Source organism: Bufo bufo, chromosome 6, assembly GCF_905171765.1.
Source record: "Bufo bufo chromosome 6, aBufBuf1.1, whole genome shotgun sequence".
Lineage (NCBI taxonomy): Eukaryota > Metazoa > Chordata > Amphibia > Anura > Bufonidae > Bufo > Bufo bufo.
Window position 1 is genome coordinate 39885382 of NC_053394.1, and position 24318 is coordinate 39909699.

The 24318-nt window shown below is 44.5% G+C and overlaps 1 protein-coding gene across 1 annotated transcript in view; it reads right to left on the minus strand.

The window, feature by feature from the left end:
- Window positions 1-22923, minus strand: part of ADAM12 (ADAM metallopeptidase domain 12) — a 583999-nt gene extending 561076 nt beyond the window's left edge. The window contains exon 1 of the mRNA XM_040437739.1: window positions 22749-22923. Within this exon, the coding sequence (XP_040293673.1) occupies window positions 22749-22851 (103 nt within the window). The 5' untranslated portion in view covers window positions 22852-22923. The remainder of the gene's footprint in view (window positions 1-22748) is intronic.
- Between the last annotated feature and the right edge of the window lie 1395 nt (window positions 22924-24318).

A 24318-nucleotide genomic window follows, 5' to 3' on the forward strand; every position in this document is an offset into this window, starting at 1 on the left:
ACTTTTAGAGTGCCCCCAGAGTTCCAACGCCCAGTGTTCCAGACCCCAAAAAGTGTCAGTAACAGATAACCCCTAGGGTACCAGCCATAGATGCCCACCCCCAGAGTAAAAGTCACAGATGACCCCAAGGGCATGCTAACAATGTCTCATACAGTTTTAGCCACAGTTTCCCTCCCCCAGGGTTACCACTCTCCAGTTCCCCTCCCCCAGGGTTACCACTCTCTCTCGTCTCTACAGTTCCCCCATCTCTACGGTTGCCACTCTCCAGATTCTCAGCCCCAACAGAGTTCCAGTCACAAATGTCCTCAGAGCGTCAGCCACATGCCTCCATAGATATCCCTTAGAGTTTCAGCTGCAGATTCCCATCCACATAGATTTACATTATCTACAGAATACTAGCTAAAGATGCTCTAAATGGGACAGTCACAAATGCCCACAGAATGCAAACCAAATACTTTTTACCAGGGTGCTTGCCACAGATGGCCACCAGAGTCAGAACGTTGGCCACAGATTCTTCATGGTGAAAACCACTAATGTCACCAGGAGTCCAGCCTACATTTGTTTCAGAACTGGGCTTGAATTCTCTCTGATTCTGTCACTTACTGTACAGTTTTGTAACTATCAATATTAGCATATGTTACTGCTGCTGCAGCATTATGCATAAAGCAATTGTCACGGCTATGTCACGGTCTCGTTGTTCGCCGTGACACGTTAGCCGTGCATGCTGGTTGCCTGAGGCAACATTTTGTTTAAAGCAGAATGTGTGTGCTTTGCTCCTTTCTCCTGGTTCCTTCTCTGTCTGGTGCGTGTGGGGTTAAGTTCCTGGCTGGGTGTGGTCACTTGGTGCTATTTAGCCTATGGCTGGTAGTCTGGGGTTTAGTTATCCTCCAGCCTCTGTTGGTGTTGGAGCTATGCTCCCTTCCTGGGTGTTCCATCTGCCCAGTCCTTGAGGTCCACCTTGTGAGACATTGATGTCATCTCGATGTCTCCTTCCCTTCCTTTCCCTATTCTAAGTGTGGTGTGGTATGTATGGGTTGGTATGTACTGTGCCTTTGGTGAGAGGGCTCTTGGATTCCCTGGAGGGGGATAAAGGAGTCACTGTGCAGCTCTGCCTGAGGCCGCCATGCATCCTCTCCGCATGGGGGTCCAGGCAGTTTCTGGTGTTCTGGTTCTGTGTTTGTACTGTGTCCTGTATGGTGTTTGGGTTCCAGTACATATGGATGGATTCCAGTTTGTTGCTCACTGTTATTTCTCTATGTTTCTAGGCCTGAAGGAGGCTCCTGTTCATCTGTATCTTGGAGGAACAGGTCGCCTCAGTCCTGTCACTATTCCAGGGATCTTTAGGGTTAGTAGAGCCCAAGGTTCCTGTGTATGAACCCTCCTACCATCTGGGTCTGCTTATACGGATAGGAGTCAGGGCGAGGATAAGGGATGCTTTTGGATGTTCTTGCTCCCTTTTCCGGTGTCCTGGCCTAGTTTCTATTCCCGTTTTCCTTCGGTGTTCGATGGGGAGTTTCCCCCCATTCCTGACCGTGACAGCAATCTTTAGTTTCTCCACATACCACTGTTTTCTTTGAGCTTTTCCCCTTAGTTACGGCTGTTTTGGACCCTACAAGATGAAAATCTTCTCAAGATGGCTCCTCTGCCAGTTCTCTAAAGCCAAAACTGCTTTCCCTGACTTCACATACACACTTGCTTTAGCCAGCAGCTTTCTGTCAGCCAATCAGACTGGATTACTGAGAGACACGCCTCCTCACTCTGAAGCCTAATGCAGGTATGCAGTGTGCAGGACTGCCGCTGTTCTGTTAACACTAAAGGGAAGACAGAAAAGCCATAGCAACGGTCTTCTAAGGGATCAGTGGATAGGGGCAGGGGGCATTAATGAAAGCTGTTATTATAAGGTAATTACAGATCTTTTGGCAATCATTGACAGACTAACTCAGGTATACATGCCTAGCTCTAATAAACTAGCAAATAAAAAATATATGACATTTCCACTTTAAAGGTTATGGTTGTATACATCCGAAGAAAGATATTGGATTGGTTATTGGCAAATGTTTTCCATTACTGGGACAATGTTTTATAGGCTAGAGTCTACCCTAAACATTTGCACCCAAGGCTAGCAATCCATAAACCCCCATGGACTGGGGAATCTAAATGTCATATCTGGAAGATGGTCCATATGGTTATTATACTGTAGGATATGAATGTATAAGTATATGATGGCTCTAACCAGCTACAATTTTGTTTTGCAGTACGAGTTAATAGTTAGGTCCTGGAGTATAGAGAAACAAAGTCAGATTAATGAAAAACGCCATTATTTCATTTCCTGGTCTCATTATTTCCCTGATGTCAGTAAACATACGTGATCCGACCTCCTCCGAAACGCTGTAAATATTTGTAAACCCTGTTCAGGTCAGTAACAATAGTTACAACAAGTCAAGACTGGATGGAGATTCACATAGTTATACAGATCTATGGGAGGTCGTGAGCTACAGAGCTGAAAAATGGGTTCAAAATAATATGGAACAAAAGCAATAAATGTATACTGCATCTTGAAGTAACATCCCCTTAAAGGGAGTTGGTCAACAGGAAATTCATTGATATACCAGAGACAATGTCTTGTAGGGCTAGCTCATCTAAATGTAATGATGCCGTTCACCTTTTAATTCCAATGCAAATGAGCAGTTAATTGCACCAAAGGCAGGCCCAAGCCACCCTGTCCACCCTTGCTCGTGAATTTCCTTGTGACAGATTCCTTTTAAAGAGGTTTTCCAGAGAAAATAAAAAAATATATATATAAATCCCTTCAAGATGTCTATGTAGGTATCATGGGGATCTTCAAATATGGAGCAATAACTTTGCTGTAACAAATCAATAAAGATAGAAACAAGCGTTATGAGCAGTGAACACCTGAATCGTATATGTAGCAGAGCTGAATTTGTCCTTCTCTTTGGGACAGCATTGCTGGTCGATTTACAAGCAGACCTATGCAAAATTACATAACATATATTATACCTAATATATTGCTTCAAATGAAAAACCCAGCATTGGCTGTGATACATCTGTAGCTACTTTATGATTTCATTAGTTATACATTTTATGCCTCGGGCTGATACAGGCGACTGCCCTGTGTTCATAGAGTCTCAGCAGCTCCATACGACGAAGGTACTCCCAGTGTCACCATAAGCTGCGTCTGTCCTAGCGTGGAGATATTGTACCCTTGAAGCAATGCTTCTTGGGAAAGATGCCTCTGTAATTTGGCATCTGATGGAGCATGCCCACAATTTATTTTTTCACCAAAGCATGACCATTTGTCTTTAGGCACCAACAATGGTTGCATACTGTAATATGGTATTATAGGAGTCCCTGTAGATTGGTACCACTAACCCACCGGCACGCCCAGCTGCCCCTTTCAGGGCTGGGACAAGGCCATTTGGTGCCCAGGGCGAAGATGGCAAACTGCGCCCCCCCCCCCGTTTTTAAGAAAGAATCAATGTTGTTTCAAAACAAGAATATACTTAAAGCAATAGAACAAAGGACTGTGGGACTTTGAAAGTCACAGACACTATAAAGTTCCCCCCCATCATCATGTGCCAGTATAAAGTCCCCCCCATCATCATGTGCCAGTTTTGTAATAAGCCCCCCCAATGTGCCAGTAACACTATTGTAAAAAAAAACAAAAAAAAAACACTTATACTTACCTAAGTGTCAGCGATGCGATGCAGCCTCTTCCTGTGTCCCACGCTGTAATGTAAGGCTCAGGCGGCACGATGACGTCATTGCGCCGGCCTCTGATAGGCTGCCGGCCTAGTGCCTGCAGCCAGGGGCGTACATAAAAATCACTGGGCCCCATAGCAGGAATCTAAATTGGGCCCCCATTCCCCTTTTATAGCCCCTCCCTTTGTTCCATGAACTATTCTTGCTGCTGCGTTTTATAATTTATGCCATCAGGGCCGGAATGGGATTACAAAACAGCCCTGGCACACAAAAGAGGTATAATAGATGCAGATGTATATTATATACAGCAGTGTACAGTTATGTGAGGTACGCGGTATAATAGATGCAGTGTGTACAGGTATATAGTATATTCCCTAGTGTTCTGATATGTGAGGTACAGGGTATAATAGATGCAGTGTGTACAGGTATATAGTATATACAGCAGTGTACTGATATGTGAGGTACGGGGTATAATATATGCAGTGTATACAGTATATACAGTAGTGTAATATGTGAGGTACGAGGTATAATAGATGCAGTGTGTACAGGTATATAGTAAATACAGCAGTGTATTGACACCTCGTACCTCACATATCAGTACACTGCTGTATATACTATATATCTGTACACACTGCATCTATTATACCTCGTACCTCACATATATAGTATATACAGAAGTGTACTGATATCTGTACACACAGCATCTATTATACCTCATACCTCACATATCAGTGCACTGCGGTATATACTATATATCTGTACATATTGCATGTATAATACTGTGTAATATATGCAGTGTGTGTGCATGTATGTGTGTGTATATATATATATATATATATATATATATACAGAGCAGTGTATTGATGTGACACATAGAAGGTATAATACTGTAGATGCAGTGTTTATAGAAATATGTGGTCAGTTATGCATTATAGTCACTGTGAGGTACATGAGGTAGTGGTAACTGTCTGAAGTATTATACATGAGTGAGCAATGAGTAAAAACAGGGCATGGAGGGGGGGGGGGGGGTAAATGATGAAAAGTGGAGGACCTCCTCTTACCTCTCCATTCCAGTCTGTATGGATCAATACAGAGCTGCTTGTGAACTTTTAATACTTGCTGTTAGGGGTTGAAGGACCTGTGATGATGTCATCACAGGTCCTGGCAGATGTACCTTTGAAACCTAGGAACTACACCATTTTTGGTGCAGTTCCTTTGCTAGATTCTGCAGGACCTGTGATGTTGAAGATGATGTCATCACAGGTCCTGGCAGATGCACTGTTCTAACCTGGGAACTACACTTTACACTGTGCAGTTCCCTTACAGGACCTGTGATGAAGTCATCAAAGGTCCTTTAGCTTTAGAAAGGTAAACAGGAGTAATTAGGGGGCGGGGCCTCTCCTCCACTTCGGTGCCTGCCTGCAGCCTATCAGAGGAAAGGGAAGGGACACGCCTCTCCCTCCCCTGCACCTCCGCTGGCACAGACAGTTTACAATGGAGATGAGCGCAATGGAAGCGCTCATCTCCCTGTGCCCGGCGGCGGCTGCTCACTTGGGGGGGGTCATTTTAGTTGGGGGGGCACAGCATGATGTAGGGGGGGCCGTGGCTGGCACTTCACCTGCGCCCCCCTCCTGTCCGCAAATGGTAGCGCCCAGGGCACCCGCTCCTTCGGCCCCTGCCTTGTACCGGCCCTGGCCCCTTTATGACGCCAAATCACTGAGGTATTATCCCCACTTAACAATAATAAAGCAATTTGAAGTTGAATATATTTTCAAAAATTTGACATGGAATAAAAATGGAATACTTCTTTAATTTAGCATCCAATGAAGCATGCCCACTACTAGTTTTTTGTCAGGTTCATATAGAGTCTGAATTTAGGACCCCAAAATAGTCTATAGGAACCACATACATTCTGGAGGCTGCATGGAGCTGTAATATGGTATTACAGGAGTCCTTGTAGGTGTAAGTGCCACCAACCCATAGGCATACCCAGTGCTGACATTAGATGACTTTGTATAGTGTCATATAATGGAGATATTAACCCCCTGAAAGCAATGTTTCTACAATAGAAGGCCTCTGTAATTTAGCAACTGATGGAGCATGCCCACAATTTCTCTCTCTGTCAGGTTTATACAGAGACTAAATGTAAGACCCCATAATAGTCTATAGGAACCATTCTGGAGGCTGCATGGAGCTGTAATATGGTATTACAGGAGTCCCGGCAGCTTCATACCCATAGGCCCTCCATGTGCTGCCATACGCTACCTCTCTATGGTGCCATATCACAGAGATGTTATCCCTTTGAAGCAATGTTTCTAGAAGAGAATACCTCTGTAATTTGGCATCCAATGAAGCATGCCCATAATTTCCTTTTCTCCAGATTCAAACAAAGTCTGAATGTAGGACTCCATAAGAATGTATGGGCACCGTATAACGGTTGCATACAATTTGGAGGTTACCGGGAGCTGTAATATGGCATGGTGCTTGAGCTCTTAATCTCCTTTCATTTTTTTTTGCTCTTGTTCTTTAACCAGCTGCAAGACTTGTATCAGTGGAAAAAACAAGTTATCACTTTCCTAATAGTCTCTAATTCCCCAGGACCCCCGGTTGTATCTGGGGGAGTTTTCATAACGATTGCACCTGCTCTTGGCACATTAAAAGCAAGATATAATGGGATTGTATGGGCTGGGTTCAATTACTGGAAAATATTAGGAATGCGCTAAATGGTGATATTTAACGCTGAGCCATACAGTTACTGTTTCAAGTCTCGACTATTCCAGCAATTCACTATTTCATCCAGGCCTTGTGGAATGAAAATCCCAAAGAAAACTCTTTTTAGGTATAAATGTTTCTTTCTTTCCAGCACGAACTCTGTGGAATTTACTGTCTCACCATAGTGCATGCCAGGTCGGTATCCAGTGTTTTATACTTCAATCCAAAATGTTTAACAGGCCATGAAATATTCACTTGTTCCTCTATTAGAGCCCAAGCTCCATAAAGAGAAGAAGATGGCGAATGAATGAAAAGACATCCAGAGTGATTGTTCTTTTAAAACCATGTCATTCTGGGGTTGTTAATCTTTCTTTATAGAGGTTGGAGTGTTACTTTTGTGCCATACAGTAGTGTAGGGTTCCAAATTCACAGCAAAATTTTTGCTGCTTCTCGTTGCCATTAGAGGGAGCTTAAGAGCTTACTGTTTATTATAAAAAGTACATGGTAAGCTCCAGAGCTCCCTCTAATGGTGGTCACTGGGAGACAGAATTCTATCATTTAAAAGGGTTATTCCATGAAAAAAACGGATCCCTTATCCACAGTATAGGCAATGTCTATGATTGCAGATGGTCCCACTGCTAGGACTCCCACAATCACTAGAACAGGGGATCTGAGTACTTGATCCCGAGGTGTTTGAACATGATACACACTACCTCCCCATTCATTGTCTATGGAGATTATGTGTTTCAATTCTTTAGACTTTAAAGGGGTTTTCTGAGACTTTTATACTGATGATCTATCCTCTGGAAGTAGCACCACGGCCTTTTCTCTAGCCAAGCACAGAGCCGTACATATGATAGTGGCTATGCTTGGTATTCACTTCAATGGGACTGAGCTGTGCCTAGGCCATGTGACAGATGAACAGGACATCACATAGGCCTAGGCTAAGCTGCAAAATGGCTGCAGCTCTACTGAGAGCTTAAAGGGGTTCTACAGTTTGTACCTCTGGGTAGATCATCAGCATCTGACCGGCGGGGGTCCGACACCCGGGACCCCCGCCGATCAGCTGTTTGAGAAGGCAGCGGCGCTCCAGCAACGCCGCGGCCTTCTCACTGTTTACTGCTGGCCCAGTGCTGTCACGACTAGTATCAACTGGCCTGGGTGGGGCTAAGCTCCATTCAAGTGAACGTAGCAGGCCAGTTGATACAAGTCGTGACGTCACTGGGCCTGCGGTAAAGAGTGAGAAGGCCGCGGCGCTGCTTAAGCGCCACTGCCTTCTCAAACAGCTGATCGGTGCGGGTCCTGGGTGTCGGACCCCTGCTGGTCAGATGCTGATGATCTATCCAGAGGATAGATCATCAATTAAAACAAACGGTAGAACCCCTTTAAGTGCCTTCTCAAACAGCTGATAGGCAGGGGTCCCAGGTGTCAGACCCCCACCAATCAGATGCCAGTGGATAGGTCATCAGTATAAAAATCTTAGAAAACCCCTCAGTAGTGCACATGTTTGATCTCCGCTCTAGTTAAATGGTTACACAGGACCTACATTCTGGTTGGACCTCTCGCAATCTAGCAATTGCCATCTATCCAATGTATCTTCAAGCAACATACAGTACAGAGCAAAAGTTTGGACACACCTTCTCATTCAAAGAGTTTTCTTTATTTTCATGACTATGAAAATTGTAGATTCACACTGAAGGCATCAAAACTATGAATTAACACATGTGGAATTATATACATAACAAACAAGTGTGAAACAACTGAAAATATGTCATATTCTAGGTTCTTCAAAGTAGCCACCTTTTGCTTTGATGACTGCTTTGCACACTCTTGGCATTCTCTTGATGAGCTTCAAGAGGTAGTCCCCTGAAATGGTTTTCACTTCACAGGTGTGCCCTGTCAGGTTTAATAAGTGGGATTTCTTGCCTTATAAATGGGGTTGGGACCATCAGTGGCGTTGAGGAGAAGTCAGGTGGATACACAGCTGATAGTCCTACTGAATAGACTGTTAGAATTTGTATTATGGCAAGAAAAAAGCAGCTAAGTAAAGAAAAACGAGTGGCCATCATTACTTTAAGAAATGAAGGTCAGTCAGTCAGCCGAAAAATTGGGAAAACTTTGAAAGTAAGGGCTATTTGACTATTAAGGAGAGTGACAGTGACCGGACCTGAACCCAATCGAGATGGTTTGGGGTAAGCTGGACCGCAGAGTGAAAGCAAAAGGGCCAACAAGTGCTAAGCATCTCTGGGAACTCCTTCAAGACTGTTGGAAGACCATTTCAGGGGTCTACCTCTTGAAGCTCATCAAGAGAATGCCAAGAGTGTGCAAAGCAGTAATCCAAGCAAAAGGTGGCTACTTTGAAGAACCTAGAATATGACATATTTTCAGTTGTTTCACACTTGTTTGTTATGTATATAATTCTACATGTGTTAATTCATAGTTTTGATGCCTTCATAGTCATGAAAATAAAGAAAACTCTTTGAATGAGAAGGTGTGGCCAAACTTTTGGTCTGTACTGTGCATTATTGTAAGAGTCCAAGATATAGACCCACATGGCTCTTCACAGGCAGGGCTGTAGTGCCCTACAGACAAATCATGATATACAGGGTGTAAGCAGCATATAATTTGATGGCAGGTCTGAAAAGTGCAGTCCTGTAGTGGATCAACCAAAGGTTGTCATGCAGGGGTATATAAGATTGATCAGGACTCCATAGCTGGTACTAGTGACATCCCTTTTGTGACATGCTTATGTGATGATGTAATTTAAAGAAAAATGCACAGACAATTTACTAGCTAAATATAGAGGAAAAAATGTTTCCTAACCGTCTCTTATTCCCTTAGAAGCAGCCCCAGTATCATGGAGGAAATTACAGTAAGGTACTGACCTGTATGGTTGTGAATAAAGCTCTTAGGAAGTCTATATCTCATCCCATGTAGTTTCAGCAGTCTGCTTGTCTGTGTGCTCCTGCGCACTCCCCCCCCCCCCTTTACACTCTCCATAGGCTTGCATTGACATATGTAATATAATGCTCCTGTAGAACTGGTATCCGTGTTTTGCGGATCCGCAATTTGCAGACCGCAAAACACTTACGGATGTGTGAATGGACCCTAAGTCTAATATAAAGTCACATGACCATGCTCCTGCTGTTTATCTCCTACTACTGTGACTTCTTATACACGTGGTTATCTCCCCCTCCCTGGAGTAAAAGACACATATTACATGCCTCTTCCATTGCTTACTCTTCTATCCCTCACCCCCTTTCTCTGGAGGTATGGTGTGTCATATGCGGAGCAGCAAGGCTAGTGAGCAACAGAATAGCAGAAAGGGGGTGGGAGGACAAATATAGCACCAGCTTACTGTTTGTAATAAAAAGGCATTTAAGCAGCTGTAAATAAAGACAATGTCTGTGAAAACAGAGCATTCATGAAAACTTTAGCCCTTTAAACTGGTAGTCCTACCCTCAGCAAGCCCTGGCAGCATCATAACGAAGGTGCTGCACAGATGGATGCAACAGATTAAAAAAAAAATATATATATATATAAATAAAATACTTCTGAACTACAATGGTATTATCTAGTTAGCAGGTAGGGTACTTTCACACTAGCGTTATTAGAATCCTGCAGGTAGTTCCGGCAACGGATATCCTTGTTTTCCGGATCCGTTAGATGGATCTGGTGAAATACAGGATTTGTCTCATCCAGAATAACGTATCCGGTATTTAAATTTTTCCAAAGATCAAAAGCGAAAATAGTTCCTCCTATGTCCCGGCGCATGTACAGACCGGAAAAAAACCGATCTGGCGATGCAGCAATTTCCACAACACTTGGTACCAGATCCGGCATTAATACATCTCTATGGAAATTAATGCTGGATCCGGCAATTGCGGTATTGTTCCGGGATTTTGGTCGGAAAAAATACTGCAGCATGCTGCGGTAGTTTGTCCGGTCAAATACCGTAAAAGGGACGGAACGGAAGACATCCTGATGCAAACTGAACGGATTGCTTTCCATTCAGAATGAATTAGGACAAAACTGATTTTTTTCCGGCATTGAGACCCTTTACCGGATTTCAATACCGGAAAAGAATAACGCTAGTATTAAAGTACCCTTAGATAAGTTTAGTTATGAAAACCCCTTTAATATGAGACCTTCCTCTATTTAATCAAGGTGTTTCACGTGGGATTTGTAATCCAGACACTCCTTTAAGTTCTGTCATTTGCAAGTGTTTCAACAAGAAAGCAAAGCAAACCCCCGAGATTAAATAAAAAAAAACATCTTAATCCATCCCTAAAGATACAGTTTACCATATGATAAAACAGGGCGATGAGCTAAAAACCCAGCTCCTTACCTTCTACAATAGGACAGCTATATCGACTTATATATAAGAATATACAGTATGTCTTGTAGAGCATCTTAAGACATTGCCTTTCCTTGACACATTATTCTGTACAGGGTAAGCCTCCTTCTCCGGCTGCAGCCAGCATGGAGGACACCATATGTTCCTATAAGCTGAGGTGTGACTTTTGGGAATTTGGCAGCAAGCAGACAGCCACAAGAAAAGGAAATGAGCGCTTGCAAACATAACAAACAGACTAAATGGAGCTGATGTAAGTCGCAAAACTAATGAGAAATTAAACAGAGAAAATGACTTGTATCTTTTGGATCCAGTACCAGGTAAATGCGTTAGACACGATGTTGGTTTTAACACAGCGCGTGCAAAAGACATCATTAATAAATGACATGTATTAACAAACTGTGATTAAACCTGTGTCAACCAAACTGGCATAGCTAATTGGGCAGCCTGGAACGCACCCCGGTGCCATTTGTCTTTAATTATACATATAAGTTCCATGAGGGGGAAGCTACAGTAATGTATATACATCTGCTGAGCAGAAGGCCTCTATCAACGCAGCCCTCTGCTGTTTAAGAAAATGGTTTGGAGGGCATTACTTATATGGGACAAATGCCAGGCGTAGCCACTCCTAGGGGTGCACAGTCCTGACATAGAGGCCTATTTCCCTTTGCAATGAACTAGGATAGGGATCTGTGCAGAAACTGACTGTGCATATTGATCTCTAACCCCAATGATCCAACCACTCACTTTAGGTTAATTCAATACATTTTAAGGGGTTGTCCAACAAAAAAATATTCTATATTTTTCAAACCAGCACCTGGATCTAAATACTTTTGCATTTGCATGTATTTAAAAACTTAGTATAGCTACTGAGTTATTTACTGAAATCTATCTGTATAGCGCCACCTGCTGTTTGCCCTTTCTCTAATTTCTCATCTCAATGAGATAGAAGCACATGCTCAGTTCCATCCTTCAACTGCAGCAGAAAGGACACACCCCATGAGAAAGTGCAAGCATGCCCCCTGAAGTTCAACCTGAACTGCCAACTTGATATAAATCTACCAGAGCAATTGAAGCAACGGATGGGGAGATCTCTGGAACCATGCTAGGTATGGGACTGGTTCTAGCTTTGTTAGAAAGATATTGTCATGTCCTATATGATGTCTGATTTTCATTTTTTTACATTAAAAATGGGAGATCATATCACTAGATAAAGACACTTTATTAGTCAGATTGTCTCTTTGGAGGACCCGGCATGTGTATGTAGATGCATGAGCAGCCATTGATTTAAGTAGAGACTGTGTAATGCTTTACATCTCCTGTGGTGGCGCTGTTGGAGATCTGAGTACTTGCTCTTCCAGGTTCCCTTGCAGATCACAGCTGATCACTGAGGATCCCAGCAGTAGGACACCCTATAATCAACCTATCCTCCTAACAAAAAATGATGGTGCGATCCAATTTGATTTATGACAGAGTCTAACTGATCAAACTATTGGACTTCACCGAAAAAACTGAGTATTTTCCCGCTGATATTGCAGATAAATGCAAGTAGTTTTCCAAGGAAGGCAGCTTTTTGGTATCACAAGAATCATAGCTCTAATATAGTAAGTATTCAGTGGGCAAATTATTTTGCCATACAGGGACCAAACATCCCCATACAGAGTATAAAATAATGCCATACTGTGCCCAATAGAGCCATATAGTGTTCAAATAATAAAACTGTGCCATACAGTACCCCAGTAATACCACCATAGAGTGGAGAGAGAGAGAGTGATACATTATGCCAATGCATAAGAAACAAGGGAAGTTGAATTGAACGGTTATATTTGCATTGCACCTTAGTCACAATATGACCCATATATAAAAAATACAAAACTATTCAAAGGAGTTCAACCTGGAGGTAATAAAGAAATGTAGTCATGTGACCAGCTATGTCCTGAAATCTGCGCTACACCCTGCTAGCTCCATTTAAAGGGCTACAATTCACAGTCTTTATAGGCATCATAATGTATACTTTCCAATAATAACTTTCTGTTCTCATTGTATATACCCAGCTGTGATAAGAATAATGTGTGCCCAACAGACCACAATAAAGTATAAGTAACCTTCATCTCAGTTATATTGAAATCTGTCCGACCTCAGACTATGTCCAACTGGGCTAATGTTCATTTATTACATAGCAAATGTAGCAGAATAAAAGAATAATAACCTGTTCTATACATACATTAGAAAGCTTCCAGGAGTCTCATGATATATAATAGATAGAGAATATAGACAGAAAGATAGAGAGATAGATGTGCCTGTCCGCCTCCGGCATGGCGATCTCTTTAGGAGAAGAACCTACACTAAGGTTCCACATGAATGCATAGGCTTATTTTAGTTCAAGTGCAAGTATAAAGCTGTAGCCTGCTCTCCCTGCATTTATTAGAAGCCATTTGGCACCAGGAGAGGTAAAATACAGAGTGGGCTCGGCATGCATGTGGAACCTGCATTCCCTGAATTTAATGGAGGCCATTTAGACACCAAAAGAGGTATAATACAATGTGGGCTCAGCATGCATCTGAAACCTGCATTCCTGAATTTAATGGAGGCAAGTATGGCACCAGAGGAGGTAGTATTTAGTGTAGGTTCCTGTCCTAAAGAAATCGCCTTGTCGTTGGCGGACAGGAGCAAATAATTTTGTACAAAATTTATTTGCCAAGAACCTCACATTAGCATTAGTAGAGCACATTTTCTATAGTGAGTATGGCACGATTGTACTGTATTTACTTTATTATTTGTGTTTGCAGAGCGCTGTTGCGTTATGTTTGTTTTTGTGCTTTCAGCCATGGCGACGTGCACCTGCGCACTGGGATGTGCTGACTAGGCTCCATTTTTTTCTTTGCTCTCTGACAAACCCTGGTACCCCTGACACTCCACCCCATGTGTAAGATGTGACAAGCTCTAAATACAGCAACAAGGATAAGAATGCTGATTTTGTTTCTTCCAATCTAGAATACTGATATAGCAGGGCTAAGCTTGTCATTCAGCACAATTTATCACAATGTCTCAAAGGGGTAAACTATATAAGATTTTACAAAGAACTGTATCTAAGCTTACTACAATAGAGGACTATTATGGGGAATGAACATGACACATTTGGCTCTGTTTTTCCTTTGCTATTATTTTTGTACCCCACTGTCTACTACTACTGGATATGGTATGTTCACCCACCCAAAAACTGCACCATAAACACTTGTAAATAAACTCCATTGATTTCAATAGGAAACCAGCTTGTTGATTTTGGCTAGCTTCAATCTGCTTTTACCTGATCCAGATACTGCCGTTCACTGCCGGACCCCATCCACTTTGATGGGATCAGGTGGGGATCTGCCAGGGTTCCAGCCAGGTTTCAACTGGACAAAAAAACGGTGCATGCAGCTGTTTTTGTCCAGCTGAAACCCAGCACACATGCCGGTATCCAGTCTGATCCCATTATAGTCAATAGGGTCCTGTTATGAACGGCATTATCCGGCTATGCTTGATACTGTGAACTCTGGTGAGCTGTTCCTCTGCCGGATCAGGTAAACGCAGAACTGAAACTAGCCTTACACAGTGCTGTTATTTTCTGCTCAGTTTCAAAAACCATAGCGTGGAAAAAAAGAAGTGACATGTTCATTCTTGGTGCAGATTCTGTGTTGAAATGAAATGGGCAAGAACAAAAACCATCAAAAAACATGCCAAAAATGGTGTCAGAATAAAAAGCTGCATCCAAAAAACTCAACAAAGAACCCTGAAGCGAATTCCACATCATTTTTTTCAGCACACAAAAAACTCTGTGTGAACATACCCTAACTGTAGTAGTAGTAGAAGAAGAATCCGTGTGGAGCCACCTGGTGGTGACATGGGAAACAGCAGTTGTTTCTACAAATAGATTTTTCAAGGTCTTAAAGAGGTATTCCGCTTATATTAAGTTATCCTCTACTCTGTGGACAACTATTAGATCAGTGGGGGTCCTAAAAATTGGGACTCCCACCGATCACAAGAATGGGGACCTCATAACCCGTGGAGACCCCAGAAATGAACAGAGAGGCTGGTCGGGCATGCACACAGCCTCTCTCCATTGATTTCTATGGGAGTTCCGGAGATATCTTCCCTAGGTCTCTTAGTAGTTCAGCCCCTTGCAATTAATCTACAAGACTGTAGCCGCTGCCTGCTGCCCTTAAAGGGGTTGTGTCACTTCAGCAAGTCAGAACATTGGCCAAACCATCCTGACTGGCCAACAGTCTAATATATATGAGATTGTCTAGATTTGAGGGGTCGGGCTGTTGAATTTTAACATACGGTACTTGATCCGTTGTCAGGAATTAGGCTAGGGCTACACGGCGACGTGCGTCACAGAAAAGTCACGCAGCATTTTTCAGAATGATAGCAAATGGTGTTGCACTGCGGCAAGCGTCATGCTGCGACACCATTTGGATTTCTGTGCGAATGTCGCATCACTATCGCAGCATGTCGCAGTGCTATCATTATAAAAAATGTTGCGCAACATATGTCGCAATGTAGTTGTACCCTTTTTGTTGTGCGACAATTGTCGCTGTGTAGCTCTAGCTTTAAGCTGCTGCCAGAGGTGCCTGGTTTACTCCCCCTTCCCCAATCTGAGCATGTGCATGCTTGGCTGAGCCAAGCATGCATGTGTATATGGCCAGCTAGGCTCCTGTGTACTTGCACAGGTTGCACATATAGTATGTCCATCCCTGCTCATAGGTAAGTGGTATTTGTAAGAAGGATAAGCAATTCTGGGTCAGGTGAACAGCCTAGACTTTAACTGGCTTTACTTGCACTCAGGGGTGCATTTGGCATTTCTGGGGCCCCAAGCAAAGCTATGCCTGGGGGCCCCAGTTATACCTCTAAGCTCCTCCCCATTACACACAATGCAGTGGGCACTTCTGCTACTGCTCTACAGCTGGGAAGGGCCCCTGTGCAGCTTAACTGGCTGCATCAATGGTATGTCTGCCTCTGGTTTAGTAAATTTTTCAGCCGTTTGCTTCTAGCCAGCAGGGGTCTGAGCCTTTGCTTGGTTTGACTGTTGGTAAAGTTCACCCCTGCTTACACTGATACATTGTAGCAGACCATAAGGACAGGGACTAGTTCTGTTTAACTTTTCAGCCTCTGTATGTAAACAAAAAAGTTTCCATTCACTGACTGCAAGGAGTGATCTTGCAATAAAACATATTAGAAAACTGCAGAAATTTTTATGACAATTTACTTATGAGTTTGGGGTGGCCCCAATGCTATGCGGGGTCCTCACAACAATGTTTAAGCGTCACCATGTGATGCTGCTCTCCAGAAGGGATGGTAAGGCGTAGTGTAACCCCAATGGGAAATAAGTCCAGAAAGTCAGTATGCTTCTTTACTGGAGGAACTCAGGTTCAAAACAATACAGTCAAGGCATAGGGCTGGGTCTCCAGTCTCCTCCCGGGCAGAAGAAGTGTTTTATGCTGAGGAAAGGCCTGAGCTAGCTGTCCCTCTCTCTCTTCAGAAGGCTGGTACCCTGGTCCAAGGCTTGTTATCCAGGGTCTGTGGCAGCGTATCCGTATATCAGTGTCTTCTTCTGGCCACTCAGGTAGTCTGGCAGAGTTCCCTCTTCCAAGCACTGTTCCCTAACTGCAGCACACTGGAGGCTCTGACTGCTCTCCTTATATACAGTTTCTGGCTAAACTAGAACCTTCTAGTGGGAGGGGTGGAGTGGAGAAACTCAGCCTAAACAAATACAATGTTACACTTTCTGTCTCTCATAGACTTGCATTACAGCTTCAATGATACTCAATGGAAATGACACAGCAGGTTTTGAAGACAAAAACAAGTTTCCAGACATAACAACATAGCTAAACCAGACATCCAAAAGGTCAGGCTGTCTGGTTTTGGTGGTAAACAAGTCTGGGGTTTTTCCCTCCAAAACATGGTCTTCTTTAAACCTTTTGGTAGTTATGGAAAATGACCAGCTTCTCATTCAAACACTAACCCTTTCCACGGGGCCTCGCAAATACAGTGCAAATGAACCGGATACATATCACAACACACAAAATGCAGTTACACAGTATTAAACATTGCCCTTTCAAGTGAAATAAAGTAAGAAGTTTATAACTTTGCATAGGGGAAATAGGCAAATGTCCAGACTTCAGAGAGTCCCTGTTCCAGGGCAGTACAGATAAAAGAGGTTATGCCAAGTTTATAAGGTATCCCCTATTTACACGATAAGGAATTACTAGCTGATCGCTGGGGGTTCTACTGCTGGGACCCCCACTGATCCAGAGAAGGGGAAGGTTCATTTCCCTACTCTGCACGCACCCTGCTACCTCTGCCACTCCTATAGAGAATGAATACAGGGCACATGCATGACTTGCTGCTCCATCAGAATGGGGAAACGGGATCCCCATTTTTGGGATTTGTGGGGGTCCAAGTGGTCGGACACCCAGTGATCAGCTAGTTATCCTGTGGCACAGCCCCTTTAAAGCCCCAACACAGTTACTTCTCCCCCTCCCCCATTCCGGGCTCTATGCTGCATTATTAATAAATGATAGTAAGGGCATGAATGAGATTTTGAAATTGGTTCCTTATAAGTTATGTAAAAGTCAGAATTAGAACCGCTCATCTACAAATAACTGAGGAATGCAGCATCGGTAAGACTATAATATATACCCTACGGGCATTCCCCTGGGCTACGCTGGGGGTTTATGAAGCATTTCTAACATGGCGCTGTGTACCTATGTATTAGGCTCAGCCGGTCCCTGCAGCGCAGCGATCAGCCCCGTATACAATGCATTTATTGCCGGCCTCATCGGCTATCTCAGCTGACTTGTTAGTTTAATGGAGCGCACCAGTTTTAAATGAACCGCAGGGTGTTAAACGAGGAGTAATTATAAATATAATGTAACACGTGTATGTACCTGAGCGCCGCTATTAAGAACCAGTACGAGGAAGATTAATTAAAACCACTTTATGGAAATGAAGCTCAGTCTTTGTGCAACAGAAAGTTCTGCAACTTTCTAATATCCTTTGCGTAACAATTTCCCACCATTTTCAAGATCTCCGCTTTCTGCTATTGAATGTAAACATCGCTGTTTGCATCCTGAAATTGTGTGTGTGTTTGTAGGGGTATATTCACACGACATGGTGAGAAGCGCCTGTTTTTGTAATGGCCGTTTTCACAACCCATTATAGTCCATGGAGCTATGCACATGTCTAGGGATGAGCGAATTTCATATTTTGAAATTCGTTCACGCTTTGTTTACTGGTAAAAGGTGGATTGCGTTATGGATTCCGTTATCACGGACCATAACGCAATTCTATGACCGAATGCCATAATAGAAGTCTATTGGCTGCAAAACGGATCCGTCCAGTTTCCATTATGCAGGGGAGTCGGGACGGATTCATTTTGCAGCCAATAGACTTCTATTATGACGGAATGAATAACGGAATGCTATTACACAAACTTATTTTTTGCCCCGACGCGATCTCAAATGGTGCCGCAAAGTAGCGGGTCCAACACTCAGGTCTTGAATAAAACCATTAATTTTTTATTTCAACCATTTTTTTTTTAAAGTACAAAAATGGCACACAGCAGGACATCTCCCCACTCCGTGTGCTGTCCGCATCCGTTGCTCCGTTCCGTGGTCCGCCAAAAAAATATAACCTGTCCTATTCTTGTCTGTTTTGCGGACAAGAATAGGCAGTTATATCAATGGCTGTCTGTGCCGTTCGGCAAATTGCGGAACGCACACGGACGCCATCTATGTTTTGTGGATCCGCAATTTGCGGACCGCAAAACACACAACAGTCGTGTGCATGAGGCCTAAGGCTAAGTTCACACGAACGTGTGTGATCCGTGGCCGTATTGCGGCCCGCAAATCGCGGGCCGCAATACACGGCCACAGTTCTGTGTGAATTCCGCATCACGGATGCGGACCCATTCACTTCAATGGGTCCGCCAATCCGGAATCGCGGAACGGCCGCACGGGACGGGACCCCTCGGAAGCACTACGGAGGGCCTCCGTGGGGTTATATCCCGTACTTCCGTTCCGCAAAAAGATAGAACAAGTCCTATCTTTTAGCGGAACGGGCGGATCGCGGACCCATTAAAGTGAATGGGTCCACGATCCGATGCGGCTGACCTACGGCCGGCGATCGTGCATTGCGGCCCGCTATTTGCGGGCTGCAGCACAGTCACGGTTCACACACGTTCGTGTGAACTCGGCCTTCGGCCTAGTTCACATGTCAGGTTTGATCAGTGATTTCCATCGTTGATTGTGAGCCAAAATCAGGTGCGGCTGTAAACACAGAACAGGAGCAGATCTGTCCCTTAGGCCTCATGCACACGACCTTGCTGTTTTTTTGCGGTCCACAAACCGCGGATCTGCAAACCGCGGATCTGCAAAAGCCCATTGTAGACATGCTTATTCTTGTCCGCAAAATGGACAAGAATAGGACATGCTATATTTCTTTTGCGGGGCCTCGGAACGGAGCAACGGATGCGGACAGCACACGGAGTGCTGTCCGCATCTTTTGGGGCCCCATTGAAGTAAATGGGTACGCATCTGACCCGCAAAAACTGCGGCTTGGGTGTGGACCATAACTATGGTCGTGTGCATGAGGCCTAATACCTTATGTCTGTGAAGGCTCCAATCCTGGTTTTGGCTCAAATTCACTGATGGAAATCACTGCCTTAGGCCTCATGCACACGACCGTATTTTTTCACAGTCCGCAAAACGGGGTTCCGTTGGTCCGTGATCCGTGACCGTTTTTTCATCCGTGGGTCTTCCTTGATTTTTGGAGGATCAACGGACATGAACAGAATGTGAACAGTCGTTTTGGTGTCCGCCTGGCCGTGCGGAGCCAAACGGATCCGTCCTGAATTACAATGCAAGTCAATGGGGACGGATCCGTTTGACGTTGACACAATATGGTGCAATTGCAAACGGATCCGTCCCCCATTGACTTTCAATGTAAAGTCAGGAGTTAATATACCATAGGATCGGAGTTTTCTCCAATCCGATGGTATTTTTTAACTTGAAGCGTCCCCATCACCATGGGAACGCCTCTATGTTAGAATATACCATCGGATTTGAGTTAGATCGTGAAACTCATATCCGACAGTATATTCTAACACAGAGGCGTTCCCATAGTGATGGGGACGATTCAAGTTAGAATATACTGAGAACTGTGTACATGACTGCCCCCTGCTGCCTGGCAGCACCCGATCTCTTACAGGGGGCTGTGATCCGCACAATTAACCCCTCAGGTGCTGCACCTGAAGGGGTTAATTGTGCATATCATAGCCCCCTATAAGAGATCAGGGGCTGCCAGGCAGCAGGGGGCAGACCCCCCTCCCTCCCCAGTTTTAATTTCATTGGTGGCCAGTGTGCGGCCCCCCTGCCCCCCTCCCTCCCTCTATTCTATTATTTTCATTGGTGGCACAGTGTGCGGCCCCCCCTCCCTCCCTCTATTGTATTATCATTGGTGGCCAGTGTGCGCCACCAATGACGGAGTGCTGTCCGCATCTTTTGCGGCCCCATTAAAGTGAATGGGTCCGCATCCGAGCCGCCAAAACTGGGTCTCGGATGCGGATCAAAACAACGGCCGTGTGCATGAGGTCTTAATTCTTCGTCCTCAGCAAGATTTCTGCTTGCTGTCAGTGAATGGAAAGGTTCTTGCTTGCGCACATCTTACAGCTGACTGTTTGTTACCAGTCTGTATCCAGTCTTTAATCATTTGTGAGCTGAACGGCCTGAACTCCAGGCTGATGCATCTTACCTCCTGTACACTGATACATCAGGAGGGAGAAGGAAATTCGTGTTGCTGACAGAGTATTGCCTGTACGGCATAGCATTGTAACAAAACCTCAGCTGTGAGAGGAACTAGGCATGTATAGATTTTCAGCCTCAGAATGTCAGAAAAGTGAATGTTTCCATTCACTGACAGCTAGAAAGGAACATGTGAATGGTGAGGAATTGAAGCACAAGGTACATTACAAACTTTCAGAACTTTTCATACACAATCATTAAAGGGATTTTCCAGGACTTAGTATGAGATCAGCAGTGACCTGACACCTGACACCCCCACTGATCAGCTGTTTAGGGCCCCTAAAACTGAACAGTGAACAGAGTTGAAAGCAGAGGGCGCCTTCCACTATGTAGTGGCCGAGCCCCGGTACTGCAGCTCAGCTCCCTGTATAGCTTCTGGTGGCGGCAGCTGCCTGAAACAGCTGATTTGCGGGGTGTCAGACGCCCACAGATGTGATATTGGAGTATAGCTCATCAATATTTAATTTCCGGAATACCCCTTAAGCTTAATTTACATAAACCCTTTAAAAATGAATAAAGTATTACATTTAGTACAGCAGTTTTGATTTAAGTCTTGCAAGATACATATATTAACTGTATACAAATGCAGCTGTCTGATATAGCAGAGTTGAGTTTGTTATTGCATTGTCCAAAAACATCTGTGATTTTCCATAGGACGGCGGGTAATAAGTTATCATATAGAGTTAAATGACACATTCATCAACAGACACTCATACATCGCCTAGGTTTACATGTAGCAGAGTTGTATTTGTCACTAAGTGGCTTTTACCTATTGTTATCAGCCCTACAAAAACTATGATGTATGTTATATCTGTGCATGACAAACTCAGCTCTGCTGCATCTGCAAGGTTATGTGCCCTCCCCCCGGCATCCTATACTTTTTATTGAATTAAACATGAGACTAAGGCTACTTTCACACTTGCGTTAAACTTTTCCGGTATTGAAGTCCGTCCGAGGGGCTTAATACTGGAAAAAAACGGATCAGTTTTATCCCCATGCATTCTGAATGGAGAGCGATCTGTTCAGTATGCATCAGGATCTCTTCAGTTCAGTTACTGTACGGTTTTTGGACGGAGAAAATACCGCAGCATGCTGCGATATTTTCATATTTTCTCCGTCCAAAATTCCGGAACACTTGCTGGAATGCCGGATTCAGCATTATTTTCCATTGAAATGCATTAATCCCGGATCCAGCCCCAAGTGTCCCGGAAAAACGGATCCGGTTTTGCGGTCTGCGCACCTTTTAAAAATGGGAAAAATATAAATACTGGATCCGTTTTTCCAGTTGACAACCAGAGGGACGGATCCGGTATTGCAATGCACTTGTGAGACGGATCCGCATCCGGATCAGTCTACAAATGGTATCCGTTTGCATACAGATTGCCGGATCCAGCAGGCAGTTACGGCGACGGAACTGCCTGCCGGAATCCAACAACGCAAGTGTGAAAGTACCTGTTACCACGGACCATAACGCAATTCTATGACGGAATGCATAATGCCTTTAGAGGCATTACGTTATTTATTCCGTCATAATAGAAGTCTATGGGCTGCAAAACGGATCCGTCCCGTTTCCGTTATGCAGGGGAGGACTCCCCTGCATAACGGAAACGGGACGGATCCGTTTTGCAGCCCATAGACTTCTATTATGGCGGAATGAATGACGGAATGCCTCTAAAGGCATTCCGTCATAGAATTGCGCTGTGGTCCGTGGTAACGGAATCCATATCTCGATTCACCTTTTACCAGAAAACGAATTTCATAACCTGAAATTCGCTCAGCTCTAATTAGACTACACGTGTTTCCTCCTCCGTTTGTTTCTTTTACTTTTGCCATACTACAGCTTGCTCTGACAGGGCATGCTGGCACTTGTGGTTTCTGTACAGTAAAACCAACTGCAGGCGAGCGCAGGACGGGGGGGGATTGAATGGCAGCAGCAGGTTTATAGCTAGCGTCTGACAAGAAGAGAACAATAGGGGGACGGTGAGCGCAATCAGTAAGACAACTTACAAGACGTGGAGGAGAAGTTGCCCGAGGCAGCGAGAAGGATAAAAAAAAAAAGAAAAAAAAGGCAAAAAGAAAAAAAAATAAGAAATGCAACAAGGAAAGTATGGACGTCTTACCTTGTGCTCTGGAAGAAATTAAAACCCAGCTAAGACACATCAGCGGGATGAAGGTCTGCGGCGCGAGCGAGGAGCCGTGTTTTGCCTTGAGCCCCTCTGACATTGTATCCTGACTGAGGCACGGCTTTCATCAGCTGGCTGCAGAGAACAGCACCATAATATACACTTACAGGGGACGGGGACTCAGGATGTGAGAGATTTCCTGAATGCAGCTCGGTTAACCCCTCCTGCCGGGGATGATCATCTAAGTCTTTTTTTTTTCCTTTCAAACTTTTTTTTTTTTGGCAGGGGGGGAAGATATGTTGACCGTTGCAATAAATGAGCGTTAAACTGTCTGTGTTGGCTAGCGGGAGGCATTAGGATCGTTAGTGGAGGAAGGCCGAGCCTGGGAGAGGCGCTCTTGCCAACACTTACAATTCTCAGTACAATGGAACAAATTATTGTCCTCCAGACTTTTCTCAGCCGCGCTCTGCAGGATCCTAAAAAAAAAAGAACCCACCGGGATGAAAGATCCTGCCTGTGTTTTACCGAGCAGACGCATGCGAAGTGGAAAGTAATGGGGCGCTTCGGGGCCAACACCGTCTCTGGGCGCACCACCCGCATACGGTGAGGTCATTCTGCATTGGATACCCTAGAACAGGGGTCAGCAACCAGCTGTTGTGAAACTACAACTCCCAGCATGCTCCATTCACTTCTACGGGAGTTCAGAGAACAGTTGAACGGCTGTGCATGCTAAGAGTTGTAGTGTCGTAGGTTGCTGACCCCTGCGCTATGTCTTTTTTTTCGTAGGTCAATGAATTTGCGGACGTGTGCTGTCCGTGGTCTCACGTAACCATTGACTTTGAAGGGGTTCTCCGGAATTTACCTAATGATGTCCTTTCCATAGGATAGGTCATCAATATGAAATTGGTGGGGGTCTGACTTTCGGCACCCCCGCTGATCAGCTGTATGAAGAGGATGCGGCGCTCCATGCTTAGGCCTCTTCCTAGGCCAGTGATGTCAAGTTCATCAGTCATATGGCCTAGGCGTAACTCAGTCTCATTCAAATGAATGGGGCTAAACTGCAATACCAAGAACAGGCACTACCTGATGGATGGCGCTGTGCCTGTCAAGCTGCAAGTAGGCTGCAGCACTCATGGGAGCTCTACTGCCTCCTCAAACAGCTGATTGGCGGGAGTGCTGGGAGTCAAACCCCCATCGATCTCATATTGAAGCCCTATCCTGAGGACCCCCTTAAAGTATGTGTGTACACATAAGTGGTTTTCCATGGACTGTGGATCTGTGTTGACAGCATAGAAGCCCACCCTTTTTTGTGTCATGCACATTATTGTGGATGGGTCCATGAAACCATTGCAACAACCTGCCGGGGGAGGGGAGTAGTTGTTGTGGCACTGATAGGAGTGATGGTGGTTCACGGTGGCTGTCCTCACTTCGTGCAGTGGACGGAGGGCACACACTTTTTTCCCTCGGGCCACACCCTGGATTTTCTGGGGTTCCTGTCTGGTGTTAGGTGGGGTGCCCTTGCTGTTAGGAAGATGGGTGCAAGGCATGAGAGCAGACGTAGGCACCA